Source organism: Lacerta agilis, chromosome 1 (genome assembly GCF_009819535.1).
Source record: "Lacerta agilis isolate rLacAgi1 chromosome 1, rLacAgi1.pri, whole genome shotgun sequence".
Lineage (NCBI taxonomy): Eukaryota > Metazoa > Chordata > Lepidosauria > Squamata > Lacertidae > Lacerta > Lacerta agilis.
Genome location: NC_046312.1, coordinates 114,539,842 through 114,561,201, shown reverse-complemented (window position 1 = coordinate 114,561,201; position 21,360 = coordinate 114,539,842). Strand labels below are relative to the sequence as shown.

General features: G+C 42.1%; 1 protein-coding gene across 2 annotated transcripts; it reads left to right on the top strand.

Annotated features, from left to right (window-relative positions):
- The first annotated feature begins 281 nt into the window (after window positions 1–281).
- PDK1 (pyruvate dehydrogenase kinase 1) lies at window positions 282–18,402 on the top strand. Of its 2 annotated transcripts, XM_033168065.1 has the most exons (11): window positions 284–669; window positions 3,986–4,127; window positions 4,419–4,490; window positions 5,421–5,605; window positions 5,868–5,963; window positions 6,990–7,067; window positions 11,568–11,644; window positions 13,006–13,104; window positions 14,310–14,420; window positions 16,578–16,691; window positions 16,796–18,402. In XM_033168065.1, exons 1-11 carry the CDS (start codon window positions 552–554, stop codon window positions 16,934–16,936), a joined length of 1,233 nt encoding a protein of 410 aa, XP_033023956.1. In that variant the 5' UTR covers window positions 284–551; the 3' UTR covers window positions 16,937–18,402. The 2 variants fall into 2 exon arrangements, with proteins under 2 accessions (XP_033023964.1, XP_033023956.1); XM_033168073.1 differs by lacking the exon at window positions 16,578–16,691 and having other exon boundaries at window positions 282–669.
- Window positions 18,403–21,360: the final 2,958 nt, after the last annotated feature.

Below are 21,360 nucleotides of genomic sequence, written 5' to 3'. Positions count from 1 at the left end.
AAAGGGACCCCTGACCATTAGGTCCAGTCGTGTCTGTCCAGCTGCTAAAAGAGACACAAGGCATGCACACAGCAAGCAGCACCGAAACGCAGCCAAAGAAGCGGGTGCAGGTAGCCAAATCTTTGAGGAGAAAAGGGAGCTCCGACCGCACCGCAACCACCGGGTTCCCTCAGGTTGGAGCGGCTCTTCCGGACCCACCCGCCGCACCTTCGCGTCGCCTCGGCCCGCCTCTCCGGCCCCCTCCTTGGCTGGGCGCCGAGAGGAGGAGGCGGCCCTCCTGCCGCTCTTGTCGCCCGGCCCCTTGTCCCTGCCTGGCGTCGCCGCCGCCGCTGCCCACCTCCTCCCTTCTATCTCCGCACAGAGCAGAGAACCTGCCTGGGAAAGCCACAGGCTTTTCGGCTTGCAGCTGCCGAGCCTGGAAATGGCGGCGGGGACGACCTGAAGGGGGACCCAAAACAAGAGCGGAGCGCGCCGCGCCGCAGCTTCCCGTGCGCCCTGGTGCGCGTTGCGCGCCGGCTGCCTGCCTCGCTCTCCGCGCAAAGGGGGTCGCCATGAGGCTCCTCCGGGCGCTGCTGAGGAGCGTCTCCCCGGCCACTATCCCTCAGCAGGTGGACTTCTACTGCCGCTTCTCCCCGTCTCCCCTCTCCATGAAGCAGTTCCTCGACTTCGGTGAGTGAGCGCCGCCAACCCGGTGGGAAAGCGCGGCGCCCCTTTCGTTTGCTTGCGCCCTTCCTTCCTCCCAACAGCCCACCATTTTCTTCTCCCCGTGGGGTGGGGGCAGGGACACAGTCCCTTGCAGACCCTGCTTGGGGGTCGGAGGGCGCTAGGCCTCCCCTCGGCGACCCTCCCTCATCCATGGCAGGCGCCTGGGTGCGGGCCCCGGGACGCGCAGCCAATGGGAACGTGCTTCCTCTGTGCCGCCTCCCTCCGCTCACATTCGGGTTCTGGGTTTGCAGGTCAGGAGGAGGAGGCCTCGCGTTGTCGCTTCGAGCAAAACAAATCCGACTAGGCTGCTGCTTCCGGAGTTGCCTGAGAATTCAAATGTAATGCTGCGGCGGCAGTCGTAGAGCTGGAAAGGGGACCCCCAGGCTCATCTAGCCCAACCCCTTGCAGTGCAGGAATGTCAACACACGCGGGTCCCCCGTCCAAGTTGACCCCGCTTTAGCTTTGCAAATAGGCTCGCGCTTTTATTGCAGCAGCGGCGGCGGCGGCAACAACAACAACAACACATTGCATTCCTGAGGCTGAGTAAACACGCTTGTGGTTGGCGGTGCAAGTTTTAATTGTTGTTGTTGTTGTTGTTCAGTCGTTCAGTCGTGTCCGACTCTTCGTGACCCCATGGACCAGAGCACGCCAGGCACGCCTATCCCTCACTGCCTCTCGCAGTTTGGCCAAACTCATGTTAGTAGCTTCGAGAACACTGTCCAACCATCTCATCCTCTGTCGTCCCCTTCTCCTTGTGCCCTCCATCTTTCCCAACATCAGGGTCTTTTCTAGGGAGTCTTCTCTTCTCATGAGGTGGCCAAAGTACTGGAGCCTCAACTTCAGGATCTGTCCTTCTAGTGAGCACTCAGGGCTGATTTCTTTGAGAATGGATAGGTTTGATCTTCTTGCAGTCCATGGGACTCTCAAGAGTCTCCTCCAGCACCATAATTCAAAAGTTTTAATTAAGACCTTTCATTAACACACGCGCCCAAATTCTCTTGCTAGTGTGCAAAGCGGGTGTTTCCAGCAAAGGGAAATTGCCACGCAACCACCTTAACAGGCGAGAAAGGGATTCTTTACAATGCCTCTTCTGGAGTCTGAGCGGAGAGGTGTTATGTTGCCGTGCAAAGAATTCAGCTTTATTGGATGTAGCACCTTTTCTCTCTGCTCAGATGTTTCTTAGTAAGTGATGGCCCTTTTTATCCTGGGACAGTTTTCTGTCCTGGTTGTCATTATTGCAGAGGCCTGCACTTCCCAATCATAGTGTGCAGAGTCCTCTTCTAAAGCCAGGATTCCAAATTGTTAATTTCCCCCCAAAGTGGACCATATATGAAACAGACATGTTTGTGTTAATGGCTACTTTTCCTTATCTGTTGCAAGTGGCCCTGCTGAACATTTTATACAACATGTGCATATTGCATCAGCTAAACACTACACCCTTATCTGTTGACAAGCAGTAATGTCCTAGACCTACAATATCAATCTGCAAGCGCCAGGTTTATATATTTTAAAAACATTTCAGCAATATTGTTCAAATCTAATCTGGTTTGTAGGCTGCCATTTGCCTCAGTGTATCTAATTGCAGCACCCTTTTAACACTACCATTTGTGACATGGCAGCTGATATGTTGTATTCGAACAGTGTACCTGATAGCAGAAACATTATGAGGACTAATTTGGACTTTATGCGATAATTTCGCTTTTGCTAAGTACACCTCCATGTTTGGTGTTTACAGTGCTCGATAGCGTAAAAAATGTGAAGGAAAATGCCTATCTCCAAATATTGACATGTATCAGGCAAGTGTGGCGAATGAGGTCTAAATTGAGCATTAGCTAATAATGTGATGTTATTGCTAGGAAATGAAAAAAGCATTTTGCCGCACATCAAGAGTGTGGGGTGGTTATTTTTCTTATAGCAGTTGTGTGTTGTTAGCATTACAACAGTGTTACACAAGGAAAAATATATTTCAGTGTCCGTGGCTTCTGTTGCATTGCTCCTAGAGTACACAAGGATTTCTGCTAAACTTGAGCAAAGCTACGCGATCTCTTATTGTCCAAATCCCTTTCGATAGAAGCCAATGTTACTAATTTAATGCAGATCTCAACCTAATTTCATTGTGGCAGCTGACAGATGAGTCCGAAAGGATGGGAGTAAGGTAGGAAGAGGGGAAAATTGGGCAACAGCTGTAATGGAAGGAAGGTGAAGGTACATACCTCTATCAAGAGCTATTTGACCCTCGCCTTGCAGTCCACTGGAAGAAGAGAAAAATAAAAAGGGAGACCTGCCCACTGCCAAGTTGTGGTCCATAACAGATTACCCTCAAGTTGATGTAGGAGTGACTGGAAGTGTCTTTTACCAACTTTGGTTGGTAAGGAAGTTACAACCGTTCCGGGTTTGAGATAGCTTGACCTTGGTTGAGCATGCACTGGTAACAGAGTTGGATTGCTGCAATGGGCTCATGGATAGCTCAGTTGGTTAGAGCATGGTGCTGATAACACCAAGGTTGCAGGTTCGATCCCTGTAAGGAACAGGCTGCGTGTTCCACAGACCAGGCCTTTTCATGTGACTGTCCCTGACCTGTGGAATAGAATAGCATTCCTGTTGAATTATGTCCCAACTGGCTTTCCCAGCTGGTTAAATAGTTTTTTACTACCAAATGTTCAGGCTCCAGGCTTGTTTTATATGCATTTGCTATTTTTGTGTTTTTAATTATCTTGCGTGTAAATCGTGTTGAGGCAGTGGTTTAGAAGGTGATTAATAAATTAATTGTCAGAATAATTATGTAGCCCTCCTTCACTGGAAAAGGGTATCCCGTTTATGATTTAAATCAGGGGTCAGCAAACTTTTTCAGCAGGGGGCTGGTCCACTGTCCCTCAGACCTTGTGGGGGGCCGGGCTAAATTTTGAAGAAGAAAAAATGAATTCCTATGCCCCACAAATAACCCAGAGATGCATTTTAAATACTGTAAAAGGACACATTCTACTCATGTAAAAACATGCTGATTCCCGGACTGTACGTGGGCCAGATTTAGAAGGCGATTGGGCCGGATCTGGCCACCGGGCCTTAGTTTGCCCACCATGATTTAAATGTTCCATATATTAGTGTGTGAGAGTTTTTTGGGGGGAGAATAACTACAAATTCTGTCCCCTCATTTCCTTCTTCCTCATGAATTTGCACATTTCCATAGTTGGGTTCATTGTTCCCTTTATAAAATAACATCCAGTGGTTCTGCAGATATTGTTTGATTCCTGTATATTCTCTCCCCCCCCCCCCCATTTAGGATCGGACAATGCATGTGAGAAAACTTCGTTTATGTTTCTGCGGCAGGAGTTGCCAGTAAGATTGGCAAACATAATGAAAGAAATAAGTCTGCTTCCAGACAACCTTCTCAAAACACCTTCCGTTCAGCTCGTCCAGAGTTGGTAAGAATCAGTTTTTACAAACGAAAAGCAAAACTGAATTTGGATATTTAATAGACACAGTAAGTGATGATAGAAAATGTGAGGTGCCCTTACTTACTTTTTACATAACTTTGCTGCGTGTTTTCTTCTCACTTGTGAGGAAAGATTTGGAAGCTGAAAGCAGCTTTTTTACCCTGTCCAATGTTATTTTGCTGAGTTAATGATCTCGACTTTGTTAGAAAATATTAGCAGGAAATTTCAGCTATTCTATATATGTGACAAAGGCCAACCGTGCGGAAATTGTGTTCATAGGTACGTCCAGAGCCTTCAGGAGATCCTTGATTTTAAAGACAAAAGTGCTGAAGATGCAGAAGCTATTTCTTGGTAAGTGTATTTTAATGCATCTGAATATATTGTGGCAACGGATTCTCTAAACCAGGCTTCCTCAAACTTGGCCCTCCAGATGTTTTTTGGCCTACAACTCCCATGATCCCTAGCTAGCAGGACCAGTGGTCAGGGATGATGGGAACTGTAGTCTCAAAACATCTGGAGAGCTGAGTTTGAGGAAGCCTGCTCTAAACTTTGTGTGCAGATGTTATTCTGCTTTGAGAAGATGAGTGTCATCCTTAGATGCCATTGAACAGTGGTCTTCAGACTATTTTGAATGAAGAGAAGTCAGAGGTAGACACATCTTTCTTAAGCGTTTAAAATAACAAGGGTTGATGGACCTTGCTCTGAAAATGATCATGGCTGTGCTAACAGAGATAGATCCATATTTGAAATTTCAAATTCTTGGTCAGTTTTCGCTTCCTGGATGATTTGTTGAATAGCAAGGTGTTGTTGTTTTTTAATTAACCATTGATTTTTTTTTTTTTTTTGCACTGAATAGTTAAGTGGAAGCTGTGATTCTTGAGCAAGGGTGGGGAAATTTTGGCTCTTCAGCACTTACCGAGTCAGCCTACAGTCAGCATGGTCAGTGGGAGCTGTAGTACAGCAATATATGGAAGACCAGTGTTTTTCAACCTTTTTTGGGCAAAGGCACACTTGTTTCATGAAAAAAATCACGAGGCACACCACCATTAGAAAATGTTAAAAAATTTAACTCTGTGCCTATATTGACTATATATGAAGTAATTCTCTTGAATAGGAATCAAATAAACACAATTTTTCCCACGGCACACCAGGCAACATCTCGCGGCACACTAGTGTGCCACGGAACAGTGGTTGAAAAACACTGTGGAAGACCATAGTTTAGCCACCTAGGGCCTTTAATGTGCCTCAGACACATTTCACAGAGTGCGCACTTGGTTCCAGTTTTACAGATACTGTGATAACAATCCGGAATCGTCACAACGATGTCATTCCTACCATGGCTCAGGGCGTGATAGAGTACAAGGACCACTATGGTGTTGATCCAGTGACCAGTCAGAATGTGCAGTATTTTTTAGACCGCTTCTTCATGAGCCGTATTTCAATCAGAATGCTTCTTAATCAGCACAGTAAGTACTTCTGTTAATCGCGGAGATGAAACGTATGTGCAGAGCAACTGAGGGTGGTTTTCTTTCAAATGCAGGGGCATTGCATATGGGGCACCGTGTTTTAGCATTTTCCTTGTCTGTAAACCCTTGCCAGTTTGGTTCTTAAAACAATATATTGTTTGTTCCCCAGATGTAAACAAAAAACAAAAAACTGCTGCTCTTGCAGCCTATAAATTGTGAATTCACTTGTGATGCCCGTTTGTTTTCTTCTTCCATTTGGCAGCTTTGTTGTTTGGAGGGAAAGTCAAGGTCAACCCTGCTCATCCCAAACACATTGGAAGCATTGATCCTAAGTGCAGTGTGGTTGAAGTCATAAAAGGTAACATCAGGTGGACTTATCAAGGAAAACAAATGTAATAGCAAATAATCAGTGTTTAACATTGTTCGTGGTGTCAGTTATGCTGGTGGTTATAATCAGAACTGTGTGATACTTTGCCAAAAAGGGGGGGGATTCTCGACAAGTTGACCCAAATTTTACATAAAGTAAACCTGAATTATAGAACTTACAGACAATTTTTGTAATTTAGTCCTAAACTAGAGAGTGTGTGTGACTTCACTTACTTGGCTGGAGAGTAAACACCATGGATCTAAACAGGACTGACAAAAGAGTAAACATGCATAGGATCACGGTTACTTTCCTGTGCTTTTTATAGTCTGTATTTGGCTGGTCAGGGGGGCTATGAAGGGCTACTATGAAGAGAGCCAGTGTGGTGTAGTGGTTAAGAGCATTAGACTCATAATCTGGTGAACCGGGTTCGCGTCTCTGCTCCTCCACATGCAGCTGCTGGGTGACCTTGAGCTAGTCACATTTCTTTGAAGTCTCTCAGCCTCACTCACCTCACAGAGTGTTTGTTGTGGGGGAGGAAGGGAAAGGAGAATGTTAGCTGCTTTGAGACTCCTTTGGGTAGTGATAAAGCGGGATATCAAATCCAAACTCTTCTTCTGCTGGAAATTTTAATCCACTCTGGCTTCTGAGGTTTTACAAACATTGTTAACATACTTACAAACACATTCAACCTCAGGGACCATATCGTTGGCTTTTTTTTTCTTTTTTAAAGAAAGAAAGCTCTGGAAATTAAAATCTGCATTACCATACACTTTTTCTGTACTTTGCACCGAATCAAGGCACGCATGCAGCTGTAGCTAGTAACTTGAGTTGTTGTGGCCAAAAATATTCATGATAGGTGTCAGCTGCAGTCCTCAGCATTTCACTCCCGAACAGTTAAGAACTGGGCTGTCGTTAATCTGTTTCCTGACATTTTAAAAAACTGCTGCCAGGATATTGTGCAGAGCTGCGAAGTGTAAACCTTTAAACAAAATTGTTGTGGTTTAATTTTTTTTGCAGACGGCTATGAAAATGCAAAGACACTTTGTGACCTGTATTACATGAATTCTCCAGAACTTGTGCTCGAGGAGAGAAATGGTAAGAACAGGAAGTGGAGTGGATTATTAAAGGAAGTCACAAGTCCTTAGCAAGGATTTATCATGCACTGCCTCTTTTTGAACAGGTCTCCCTTTTTTAGACTGTGTCTGCGGTAGTAGTGCTCATTTTTCCATTGGTTGGGCATCATGTGTGTGATGACTGTCTTGCTCAGTCTGCAGTGTGAGCAGGTGCTGCCTCTGGTGCATAGAATGTTAATCGGGTATCGTGGGCACAGCCTTAAACATGATGTGTCTATATATGCTGATTTCATTACAGACATATGCTGTGGGGAACCTTGGGCAGCTGCAGGTCTCTGCATCATGTTTGCACAGTGAAAGAAACATGTTGCAGTGTTCACTGTGAAAAGTTCATAGCGTGAACTTGTGAAGTAGCTTTCGGTGTCGAGTTCCAGGGGTCAGCAAACTTTTTCAGCAGGGGGGCAGATCCACTGTACCTCAAACCTTGTGGGGGGGGCAGACTATATTTTTTTCAGGGAGGGGGGATGAATGAATTCCTATGCCCCACAAATAACCCAGAGATGCATTTTAAATAAAAGGAAACATTCTACTCATGTAAAAACACCAGGCAGGCCCCACAAATAACCCAGAGATGCATTTTAAATAAAATGACACATTCTACTCATGTAAAAACATGCTGATTCCCGGACCATCCGTGGGCCGGATTTAGAAGGCGATTGGGCCGGATCCGGCCCCCAGGCCTTAGTTTGCCTACCCATGTATTAGATGAACGAAGATTTGAACCTGGGTCACAAGAGTCCCAGGCTGACAGTCTGTTCATTTAGCAGTGGCCACTTCGCCACTGACCCCTGTTGCCCTTTTGGAAAGCACTATAGTTATAGCAGGTAGCCAGTAGGAAAATGTTTGCTATGCTGTTTGGTCTGCTCCCTCTGACCACTGCAGGACTGGGAAGCAAGATGTCCTCACTCTGGCCCTGTTGACAAATAGCACTACAATTAATCACTATAGGCAACCTGTTACCTACTGTATAGAATGTAGTTGCGCCAGTGTCTAATTGAAAGTCATTCTTGGTTATTATTAGAGTCCTCTCCAACCCATATCCTATGCTTATTTGTTTCAATAGGTTTTTATTTTATTTTAAACAAAACAAAGAACAAAGTATTTTTATAAAATGAATAGATGTAGTTGACAGTTCAAATTGTATCCTTAAACAAAAGTTTCAACAACAATTTCAGCAGGAGTAACACAGCCCTGTAATGCTGCCAGATCAGGATTTTATTTCACTGGGCAGAGAGTAAATCGGACATATGTACACCATGTGCGGCCTTTTACTGAAAAGGCAAAGAGCTGCAACATCCGTCAGTGGTTACTATTGCAAGGAGGATGTGTCTTTTTTTTTTTTTAAATAATTTCTTTATTGTTTAAAATCATAACTGATAACGCATCATCAAACATTAACACACACAGTTACATACCTTACAATCATACATAAACACATACCTATATACAAACCTTACATTCATATCTTCAGACATCCTATAGAAACCCACCCATTCTTGCATACTTATGTCTTACACTACTTCATTCGATCTCTATACTTCCAATTATCCTTCTTGTATTTCTTGTCTACTTTATAACCTTACGTACAGTTTTTATTCTTTTTCTTTCCTCTTGCTATTTACACATATTCTCCATTTAGTTTTGAGGTTCAATCTTGGTCTGCCTTTAGGATTTCAGTTAAACCACTCTCTACTAAATACTCTTTGAATATCCTCCATTCCCTCCAGACTACCTGTTTCGACTGTCCTCTTAATTTACCCGTTATTTTGGCTAGTTGTAAATATTCAATCATTAGGTTTTGCCAATCGGCTATGGATGGTATTTCCTTACTTTTCCAATTTCTAGCTACCAATATTCTCGCGGCTGTGGTGCCATACATACACAATGTTCTCTTCTCTTTTTTAATCTCCTCTGGCAAAATACTTATCAGGAATATTTCTGGTCTTTTTTTGAAATTAATTTTTATCAATTTTTTCAATTCTTCATAAATCAGATTCCAGTAATTGTTTATTTTTGGACATGCCCACCAGATGTGTTTATAAGACCCGATTTCATTTTCGCACCTCCAGCACAATGGGGATCCATTCTTATACATTTTCGATATTTTTTCTGGGGTGAGATGCCACCTGTACATCATTTTCAGTGTATGCTCTTTTAAATTATAGCAGGCTGTAAACTTTAGGTCCTCCCTCCACAGTCTTTCCCATTGTTCCATCATTATATTATAACCAAAGTCTTGCGCCCACCTCACCATTACAGATTTTACCTCCTCTTCTTTCAAATCCCATTCTAACAGTATATTATAAATCAACGCAATATGCTTCCCCTTGCTTTGGAGCACTTCTTTCTCAAATCTAGATTTTTCTTTTGCCAAACCCGTTCTTTTATCTATTGTGAGTCTTTGGTAAATTTGAAAATATTGCAGCCAATCATTTAGATGTTCCTTTATTTCTTCATATTTTTTCAGATGGAACTCATTCTCTTTTTCTTCTAATAACATCCGATAGGTGGCCCTTCCTCCCTCCATATTTGTTTTTTTGATTGTTATTACCTCTAAAGGTGATGTCCAGAGCGGGATTTTTGGCTCTAGAATCCCTTTATACTTTGTCCAGACTAAATATAATGATTTCCGGATCAAATGGTTCAGGAAACCTTTGTGGACCTTCACCTTTTCGTATAGAAGGTAGGAGTGCCAACCATATCTGTTTTCAACACCTTCCAAGTCCAATAACTCATAATCTTTTAATAATATCCATTCTCTAATCCAATTTAGAGCTGCTGCCGCATGGTATAGTTCTAAATTGGGCATGGAGAATCCTCCCCTCTCTTTCCTGTCAGTCAATAGCTCAAATTTTATTCTTGGTCTTTTTCCGTTCCAGACAAATTTCGCTAAATCTTTCTTCCATTCTTTAAAGATTTTCATACCCCCCAATACCGGTATTGCCTGAAATAAAAATAACATTTTGGGGAGGATATTCATCTTTACCGCCGATATTCTTCCCCATAGTGAAAGATTTAGTTTATTCCAGACCTCCATATTTGACTTTATTTCTCTCCATGCCTTTTTGTAATTATCGTCCACGAGATTGATACTTTTAGGTGTTATATTTATTCCTAGGTATTTGGCTTTATTTTTAATTTCCAGTCCCGTTAATTGATGTAGTTCTTCTCTCTCATATTTATCCAGATTTTTGGTCATCAGGGTGGTTTTTTGGTAATTTATTTTTAGCCCCGCCACTTTACCATATTCCTTAATTAAATCTAATGCTATCGGTATATTCTCCTTTGGGTCTTGCGTCGTAATTATTAAATCATCGGCGAAAGCCCTTACTTTATATGTGTTCTTTCCCACTACTATTCCTTTTAGTTTTCTTTCTTTCCTGATGTTATTCAAAAGGACCTCTAGTACTATTACAAAAAGCAAGGGTGAAAGGGGACACCCTTGCCTAGTTCCTTTTGTTATTTTGAAGCTATCCGTTACATTCCCATTTATTATTAACCTCGCTCTCTGTTGGTTGTAGATTGCCTCTATAGCCCTCCTCATATTTTCCTTTAGTCCAATTTTTTCTATTTGTTGCAAGGAGGATGTGTCTTTATGTGTGCAAGGCCTGTGACACACAAGCCACGGAGACAGCACTTATGGTATACCTCCAGTATACCTTTTCAGATTGTGGAGTGGGCATCTTTTAGACCAGGCACGTCCAACTCCCAAGAGACTGCGATCTACTCCCAGTTTTTAAAAAAAAAAAAAAAAAAAAAACTGGCAGTGATCTACCCATTGTCATTGGGGGGAGGAGGAGCGTGCGCAGGTGGAAGGGGAGGATTGCCAGAGTTCCTGAGCTTTTTTTTTAGGGAGGAAAGGCCAAAGTTGTTGAACTTTTTTCAGGGGGGAAAGGTGAACCATTAACTACCACGCTAACAAGCGCACAAAACAATAAAGCCAAATAATGTCGGCAGCAGACTATAAAATACAGCCCTATTGACACTACGTAGGGACAGGGCATGGGGCGGAAACATTCATTATACATAGCTTTTAATCCCGTGATCGATAAGGATCCAGTGATCGACCACGATCATCCGGAGACCTACCTGCCGATCGCAGTCGACCGGTTGGACATCACTGTTTTAGACAGATAATAAAATGGAAAAACAGATACTATGTACCTGGATCCAAATGAGCAGGTGCTTAGTTCCAACGTATTAGTTTTGAAGTTTCAGAATAAATTTTTAATATGGTATTGGGGGCAGAAGTGGCTTGTGTTCAGCACGGGGCAGGTGGGAATCCAAAAATCGCACTGGGTAGATATACAAGCTCTGTTCGGCATGCCTAAATAAGCTTTTTGAATCTGAGCCACTGAAAACTTTTAAGAGGGCCACACTGTTTAGTCGTGCTCAGTCAGGCCTTGCCAAAACTGATCGTTCATTCAGCACTCGGTTGTTTTTTGTTCCCCTCTTTTTACAGTAAAATCACCGGGGCAGCCCATGCAGGTGGTGTATGTGCCGTCACATCTCTACTACATGGTTTTTGAACTTTTCAAGGTTTGTGCAAAACACTGATATGTTGTGGATCCTCTTTCTCCGTTTTCTGTTGTCAAGCTGTCAAGAAACAAGACAAACACGGCAATTCCTGACATTTGATATGCTGAAAAGATGAGTGTGTGTGTGTGTGTGTGTGTGTGTAAATCACTTTTAAAGACAAGCGCTTTGAAAATAACACGAGGCTTGCACACCATCTACTGTCTTGAAGGAGGTCTCTGTAGGCATTCTGCCGAGCCCACAGCACCCAATCTCGCCCTCATGCAAATGCTGTTCTGGCCATACCTGGTAATGTCCCACATCTCAGCTAGATGTTTTATTTTCATTCCCTTCAAAAGACTCGGGTGAACATAATCTCATAGGGAAGTAGCCAGTGCACCAAGGAGCCCAGAGGAGGGCAGGCTGATTTGTGAGGCATAGTAGGGCTTCAGGTCAAGCTGTGGTCACCAGTCCTGGAGTTGGGCTTAGTACACGAATGTGGGCCTGCAGATGTTGTTGGATTACAACGCTTTATCATATCCATAGTTGCCATATTACAAACAGTGAAAATCTGGACAGTTGTTGAGCCTTTTGAGGGGGGCGGGCAAAATTGTTGAGCTTTTATAGTTTTGCCCAAAGTCGCAGGGTTTTGCAAAATTGCAAAAATTGCCGTTTCTCAGCTATTGTTATAGAAAATCAGGAAAAACAGTTGCAATAACATGTGCTGCCATACACCTGAAATTTCCCAGATATTTCACCGATTCCCACCCACACGCAGTATTCCAGATATTTTCAGGAAATATCGGACATATTGCAATTTTGTTATATCTGACCATTGGCCAGGCAGTCAGAAGTGGAGTGTCCCCATGCCTGAACCGGCATTATTCCTCTGTGATTAGGAGGCAGCTGTGGTCATGACTGCCTTTTAACATCTGGAGATTCCCCACCCCTAGTGGATCCCTTTATGTGCACAGGGTCGCATGTGAGAATGATAGAGTTGACCTCTAGATTTTGTTTCCATGGATTGCTCTGCAAGTAAAGGGACTCAGTTTCATATCTAAAATACAAAATATATGTTGTTGCCCGTATTTAAATTCTAAAACGGCAGGGAGCAGAATTCAGACTACCATTCCAGCACGGCATCCATGAAATAACTTTCAATCTTTAAAGACAGAAATAACCAAATACTAGTCAGGTCGGTTGGGTAGCTTCATAAAACTGTTTAAAAAGCAGGAAGCAACTTTATAATGTATTCTAGAACAAGTTACTTCTAAAATCTCTTGAAACTTGGTCACAGCTAAATGGAACTGTTTTATTAAATTATCAAGCTAAAATGATATACAGATATGTAATTTGGCCATTACTTCCATGTTTTGAAATCTTAGAATGCAATGAGAGCTACAATGGAACATCATGCGGATCGAGACATTTACCCTCCAATTCATGTCCACGTCACATTAGGCAATGAGGATTTAACTGTGAAGGTAATGGCATTGTTTACTCTCTTATTTCCCACTTTGCAGTCCTGGCAAACGGTGAAAGCGCTGGTTTTCCAGTAATGTTCACCTTGATGTGAATTTACATGCCATGGGCATTTTGCGTGTTTATTGACCAATGAATTATCTGGCCAAAATAATGTATATCATAAAATAGCAAGTAGAAGCCGCATATGATTCAAACAGGACTGCTAGTTATTTTGCCAATTCAGGGATCTTCTGATCCAGGATGAGGAGTTCAGCCAATTTTGGACGTGGTTGTGCTCCCCATAACATTCAGATGAGCAGCTGGGAGATGCTCCTGGATCTATCGTTGTTCTTGGATGTTTGAGTGGCAGCTGTGGTTGTGAGTGCTTTTCGCCAGCTGCAGCCCCCTCTTGAACTGAACAGGCCTGGTCACAGTCATAGTAATATCAAGAGTGGACTGTCTGCCAATGAAGAGCGTTCTGAAATTTGATCCAAAAGGCTGCCAGGGTTTTAACCGGAGCCAGACAGGTAGAATGCATTGCTACAATATTGTTTCATCTGCAGCGATAGTCAGGGCCTAGGATTTCTTGATCACCTCCTCCCATATGTAGCTTCTCAATACCCTATTCCACATTGGAGACCCTGCTCTGTGTCATCCGAGGTTCAGTGGATGGGTGGATTCTCAGCTTGTGGTCCACACCTGGCTTTAAAGAGAGACCTTGTGGGGATTATATCTTTTGTAGATTGGGGTTGCTATTGAAATGTTTCCTGCTGTTTTTACTTATTTGGCATTAAAAAAGAAATCTTTGGTTTTGTATGATTTGCATTATTATATTTCTATTAGCTGCCTATTATTATTCTAACATCCAAACTAACTGAAGAGTAGTGTATAAATCGTTTTGAAGAAGTACATTTTGTACATGCAGGCCAACATTCACCATTCATTCATTCAGTTAGTTAGTATACCACACTAAACTCGCAGGTCTCAGGGCGGTTCCCCAGATAAAAGCACAATATAAAAACATTAAATGCATAATAAAATATACAAGGTATATAATTCTAATGTAAGGTTGGGTATTCCTGTGTTTTGTTTTTAGCCAGATCTAGAGCGTGTGGCATGAATCGTCCCCAAGTCCTAATCACTCATGCTGTTTATGAATCACATTCTTAATAAATATCATTTAAGGGAATATTTATAAAGACGGTTTCCCCCCTCCACATTCTAGATGTGTGATCGTGGCGGTGGTGTTCCTTTGAGGAAAATAGATCGGCTGTTTAACTACATGTATTCAACTGCACCCCGTCCCCGTGTTGAGACATCGCGAGCAACACCTCTGGTATGTAAGCCATTTTTATGTGATACCTTGCATTCCCAATTGGCAAATTAGTTAGTTGAAATGGTTAACAAAATATTTTCTTGTACATTAAAGGGGGGGGGGGCTTTTCCGGTTGAGGGCAGCATTCCTTTGGGGTAATGTGGGGGGGGGGGAGCCAGCAGTGGATACATGCAGAGCTTCTTGCTCTCTTTCTTGCTTCTCTCCCCACCCATCTCCATTTCTTGCCTACCCAGCAGGCTACCAAGGAAAGGACAGATCACTCCTGCCAGATGTAAATTTGCAGAGAGGTCTTTTGAAATTAGGCAAAGAGCCACATGAAATTAGGCCACACTGGCTGTAGGTTGCCCATACACAGATCCATTGCTTATGTTAAATATGGGCCAGGATGATGTTATTATTAACTAAAGCCAGTATCCAGAGTTCCACTGTTGCATGTATAAACAAACTTCCAAATGCAAAAAAAAAAAAACTTCAGTGAAGAAAATCAGGCTCTAGCAAGGCACTGTTCCATCAGCAAAAACCTGCTTTGTGCAGTTAATGATGCATATAACTTGCTCCAGTTCATGGGCAAGAACAGCCTCACTGCCATTTTTGCTCCCTGCTTTCTATAGTGGTGCGCAACTATTTTAAATGCTAATAAGTTTAAGGCTGAAGATTCTGTGAGCTGGTGTCTTAGGTTGTTTTGGTGGCTTATCTGGGCAAGTAAAGGGTCATATAAGTAATTCATTTGAGCAGTGCTATTTTTCCTTAAAAAAGAGGTGCTAGAACTCACCATGAATGCCTCTCTTATTCTCTTATAATGGCAATGGTGTCTACCTGAGTGGTACTGGAACTGAGTTCTGGTGAATGCCAGCTGGGGGAAAAGCCCTGCATTTGAGCTGTGTAAAATTGGGAAACAAGACTTGCAGAATATCTTTCCCCCCATAACTGATCATAAAAAACACATATTGCTATTGCATTTGGGGCTGCTTTTGAAGACTTAAGAAATTTCAGTTAATTCAAAATCCAGCTATTGAAATTTCCAAGCTTTCAGCTTTGGCAGTTTTTTATACTCCACAGCAAGTCAAATAAGAACATTGTTCAGTGAGATAAATTCATATACCACTAGGTCCTGTGTCTGCTTGTTCTTACATTTCATCTGAGTTTCTGTGGTATCTTCTACTGCATTATCTAACACTTGTCTTTCCTTATGCCTAGTGGTTATACATCTGATAATGCCAGTCGTGTCACACAGTGAAATTACTGGATATCCAGTACAGATGCCCATGCAATCCTATAAGATGAGAAAGTTGCCTGCAGATGCAATAGGGATAAATGAACATTACTCTGGAGTTGGGGCCAGACAGCTTTTTTTCAAGGGCAATTGAACAGGAGAGGAAGGCCCAACTGTGTGGCTTAGTGGTTAAGGATGTTTCATCAAGGAAGACTCGGGTTCAAATCCCCAGTGTTGAAGTTTACGGAGTGACCTTGGTCTTTCTCACAGCTTTGTTGCATAGCTGTCAACTTTTCCCTTTTTTAAAGGGAAATTCCCTTATTCCGAATAGGATTCCTCGCAAGAAAAAGGAAAAGTTGACAGCTATGCTTTGTTGTGAGATTAAAATGGTGAATAAAAATGTATGCTACCTTGAGCTCCTTTCAAGGAAGGCAAGTTATAAATGTAATAAAAATAAATAAGTGCAAGCTTCAGTTTCATCTGGATAGGAAGCCATTGCCATGGATAGGAAAGAATATTAGAGAACACCTACCTGCAGTTTTGTCTTCATTTTCTTTTCACTGTAAAAGTAATTCCCCTTTTCTCATGTTTGTGTCCAGCAACAGAATGCTTTTTCTCTAGCAAATGTTGGTTATTTTGGGCAGGATTCAACAAACAAGTCCCACTAGCAGAAGCTCACACAAGGACATGATGGGGGTTTTCACTGTCCTTCCCTCGCACCCCCCAAAATTGGCTTGGGGTGTGTGTCAAGAAGGCCCCATAACATCACAGGGAGGAAGGAAGGAAGGAAGGGGGCCATTCTGGATGGCAAGCTAAAATGCTTGCGCTGGTGGAATGATCAGAAGAGTGCAACTTTGAATTCCTCCCATTACTATTTTTGTTTTTCATATGTTTTAGCTAACTCTCGTTTTTTTGTTTTGTGTGTGTGTGTTTGTTATGTTTAGGCTGGATTTGGTTACGGCTTGCCTATATCCCGTCTCTATGCTCAGTACTTCCAAGGAGATCTGAAGCTCTATTCACTGGAGGGTTATGGTACAGATGCGGTTATCTTCATAAAGGCATGTTATTTATCACCTGCTTTGACAAACGTCTTTCCATTTAAAAGGCAAGATCTGATGATGGCTAAGTTATATTGAACACTGCCCTTTCCTTCTCTCTGCAGGCTTTATCAACAGAATCTGTTGAAAGACTGCCGGTATATAACAAATCAGCTTGGAGACATTACACAGCGAATCATGAAGCAGATGACTGGTGTGTTCCAAGTAGTGAGCCAAAAGACATGACTACATTCCGCAGTATATAGCAGTATGGGACAATATGTGGTGTGCAGAAGATAGCCTTAGTACACAGTTCATGTTAGGACTGTGTAAGTCTGGTTTACTACAGTACAGCTCTAATATGGGGGAGCACACATTTTCACTAAACAGGTGTCAGAAAACCATGTATTTTCTAGAGCAGCGGTCGTTTAAAAAAGTGAGTATGCTAAATTCATTTCAATCATTCCATCTTAAATTGCTTCAGCAGGTAGATCTGGTGTATCAGATTCTAGATTTTATATAAAAAGGTCAGTGCACAGCTTGTTCAAGTATTGTACAGTTTCACTTGCCAAGCATTCTAATAAGACTTCCATTGAAAACTTAGCTGAATTAAAGAACTGCAACGTTATAAACCTTATCTGGGAATCAGTTGCACTAGCACAGCATTACAATGTGAGAAATACTAGATAAAAGATGATCATGCTTTTCTTTCTTGGAATCAAACAGTTTGAGCCTTCTAATGTTAAGACACTATAGTTCTTCTAACAAACCACATGCATTTAATTTCATACATGATCCAGCTTGAGTTTCATTAATATTAATTGGGAAGTTTAGCACATAATTAAATATCTCCCACTAAAATCAGTGGCACTTGATAACATTTACATTTGGCTAGCTTGTGCCTTGTGTTTTTACCCTCTGTAGGAAGTCTGAATGAAAATCTCAAATCTGGTAGTGCATAAATACGTTATTCATTATTAGGATTTCCAAGAATGAATATTTGCCTCTCTTCAGAATATTCAAGGCATAATGAATTAGATCCCGAAAATGATGAGTTGAATTTCACTCATGTAGTGAGACTTTCCTGCCACCCCCAGAGTTGGTTTTGAGGGTTGAAGGACTGTCTAGAATGGCATGTGATGGGGTACAGGGGCTGTAGTGGGATAGGAAATTACGGAGAATTCAGTGGGGCTGACTTGTGGGAGTGCCTTGCCACACGCACAGGGCATCTCTGGATCCAGCCCCTTTATATCAGCAGTTGCAATTAATGCAAAAATGCTGAACATGATCAGGACAAAATTGAATTGCTGGAGAAGCTTAAGCAAGTCCTCAATTCTTCTGTTAAAATTACTGGTATTTGAAAGTGCTTAAAACTGTTGATGAATTTTGCTTTTCAGTAAATGAAAGTTGTTAATAAAGCACAGCCTGCCTCCTAATTTAATGCCACTGATACTTGCACTGATTTTTGCAAAAATGAAACAGGCCTCAGGTTGTTAAGGAAGTTTGGACATTATGCACATAGTACTTTTGACATCTAATTGCTATGGGTGTGTTTCTTTGCACTTTTATAGTATTTCTCTTGAAATATTTTGATATGTTCAGCTTCTTAAGAATGAAAAGAAACTGGAGCAATAACAACATATTAGTTCTTTTTTAAAATGTGGTATACTTTCTGTTCCGAGCTGATGTTTCTTGCTGCTCTAGCCTATTAAATACTTCTATACATATTTAACTTCCTGTTTTCGCTCCTATCTTCTATAAACATGTGGCCAGCTGCCAAGTAGTAGAATGAAAGCAATTTCATTTCACTGAATTCAGCTGAATTCTGGCGTATTCGGTATCTCTAATACTTTCATGGTAACTTGCAAACTCAACAAGAAGCGGATGAACGATTTCAGCCATTGTGAACGTAATGCTAGTATTGCAAGGAATAATCAAGACAGAAGCTATCTAGTAAGTTGTGCTTACATTATAGAGAGCACAATTGCTATCTATCTGAAGGGTAGTTTCACATTGGCAAAGCAAGGCCTATTGAGTTGGGTTATAGTTGCAACTGGTGGTTGAAGGTAGAACAAACATTTTGGGAAGCAAAGGGCTCCCACAATCTAGTTTGCAGACTTGCTAAGCCCGAAGTAGGTCACAAGAGCGAATCTAAAATGTAAGTATAGAACAAGAAACTGAAAGAACAAGGATCAGCTAGGCCAGCTCCCAAGTATATGTCTGTCTGTCTGTCCGTCTATATAAATAAAAGCTCAGATTACTGCATGGGAATGAGTGAAAATTAAAATTGCAGTCATTAAAAGTAGGGTGCAGTCCCAATAGCCTTGTGGTGCTAATGAAAGCTACCAATTGGTACTTTTCCCCCAACTGGCAATACAAGGCTATATAGTTGGGAGGTACCAAAAGTTACCCCCAACTAGGTTGGGACCCCCACTCAAGCAAAGAAAAAGTTTTTTTTTAAGGGACCTGCAGAGAGACCCTCTTACCAAACGCTGCTTCAGCCTAAGCACAGGAACCAATTTTACAGTATCTCGTGAAGGTACTGGGAGAAAGATCACACAGAAAGGAAAGGGAAAGGCTAAGGAGCTGCCAGAGGCTGCAGAAGGACTGCTTTCAGAAGCCATAAGCAGCTCTGTTGTCTGGCTGTAATCAGGTTGTGTTCAACATATGTGCCCGAGATAACAGGCCCCGATAGTGCTAAGTAAGAGCAAGTTTCAACAGCTCCACTACACACATAGCTCCTTTCCTCAACAGTCAGCGCGCAAGGGAATGGTGGAGGGACGAGAAAGATAGACAGAGAAGGATTTTTTTAAAAATTAAGCAGAGAGAGAAGGGAGTGGGGCATAAAAAATAGTGAGTCATGACACTAAGGTGGGAGCAGAGAAAGTGATGAGTTGAGGACTGAGAAACTAAAGTCCAATAGAGAGGACTGAGAAAAAACGGTGTAGGACCAAGAAAAGCAGGGGTGGGGAAGGTAGCAAAAGCAAGAAACATTGACCTGAGGACAAAAGCCAGTGGAAGTTTAAACATTGCTGCTTTTGCCAACGGCAGGAGTAAACTGGATTATGGGAACTGCCTACTTCTCAAAATGTTCATCCTGCCTTTGACCACCTGGTGGAGCCGTAAACCAACCAGATAGTCTTTGCATTGCCAATGGGGATAAAACAGTTGCTCACACACCCAGACATCTAAAGCAGCTATGGTACATTTTTACTCAATAGGCACAAACACTTATTTGCTGCATGTACACACAACCTCAGGTTCTGCAACTTGGTGTTGCATTTAAATTCCTTTATATCCAGCAAAAGTGGCATAAAATAAATAATGCTCTCTTCACCTTCTCTTTGGTTCCTAGCTCTCCCTTGATAATTTTTGCTGCTAATGTTTAATTCACCTCCACAATTTGCAATGTTCATGTGATGCCTCCTAGGCATGATCCTCCATTAAGATGCACACACAGAAATCAAAGAATGCAGTTTAACCACTTTGCAGTAACTGAGATGCCGGATTAAAAAGTACAGTGCCATGATTGTAAACACATTTACTCAGGAATGAAACCCTTTTCAGAGTAATGGCAGTGCCAAATGATGTGTTAAGATTTTTGGCGATAGTGGGGAAACAGCAAAATAAACCCACCTGCACTTTGGGGCATCTTAGTAGGAAATTCATTACGTGAATTGGATCATAGAATGTGCTGTGCAGAATGAAACTGCCCTTGGCTATAACCAATAGCAGCTTAGTAGGGAAGTTTTCAAATTAGACACATATCAAGCTACTGCTTTAAGGTATCAGTCTTTGGAAGTAAAACATTTCTGCTCTGTGAGCTAGTAAACAAAGAGTACAGTATCATAAAAAAAGAATACGCTTGCACCTGCCTGCCACTTATGAAGGTTTGATCATCTGGAGGTGGAGGGGCTGAATGAGATACTGGCATTAGTACGCTCTATTCATGTAAAATATGAATTGTAATCAGGGCTACAGTCCTGATCCAGTAGTCAGAGGAACTGCATGTGCATTGCTGTACCATGGATGCTTGTTGAGTCCGCTTCCACGCATGCCTTCCAGACTGCCAGGGGATTTGCATGTACACATCTGGATACGCATGCACATTGTCCCAGCTGGATCAGGATTATTTTAGTATGTTCAACAATCAAAGTCTACTGAATGTTTACCACTAACCAAAACAACTTTGTGGTAGCAAACTCGCTGTTCAGTCATAGGCACAATGAGTTCATTTGCTATTTTAAAGATTGATTCCTATGAATAAAGCATTTCAGAAGAAAATAATTTATAATGCCACTTTATATTCCAGGCAACTCCCTGTTTGCACAGGGATTGCGTTCTGGGTCACCTTGCGTGTCAGTGGAGTGTGCGTAAGCTCGCCTCATTCTGCTCCCTTCTGGGGTTGAAAACTGTTCTCGCGTCAGCGGTCGCATGCCAATAAAACTCACAAAAAATGGTTGCCGTGTGTATTCCCTTGCTAGAGATAAGATTTGGAAATAATTTTGATTGCAGGTGAAAGAATAACATTACAACAGCCAGGCATTTTGTATTCGGAATTTTAACATTGTACTGTGAAAATTTTGGCTTGCAAGAAAGAGGCTTACTGTGATTTTTATGATAATAAATCCTAAGCATTTTTTAAAATCTGGCACTCCATTGATTAATTGCACGGTAACTCCTGGTGTCT

Bases quoted from the DNA above. Each gene is read 5' to 3' on its own strand.
- PDK1 (XM_033168065.1), top strand. From the start codon at position 552: ATGAGGCTCCTCCGGGCGCTGCTGAGGAGCGTCTCCCCGGCCACTATC. The intron at 4,128-4,418 runs GTAAGAATCAGT...TTGTGTTCATAG, and splicing joins GTTCAGCTCGTCCAGAGTTG to GTACGTCCAGAGCCTTCAGG. The intron at 11,645-13,005 runs GTTTGTGCAAAA...TTGAAATCTTAG, and splicing joins TGGTTTTTGAACTTTTCAAG to AATGCAATGAGAGCTACAAT.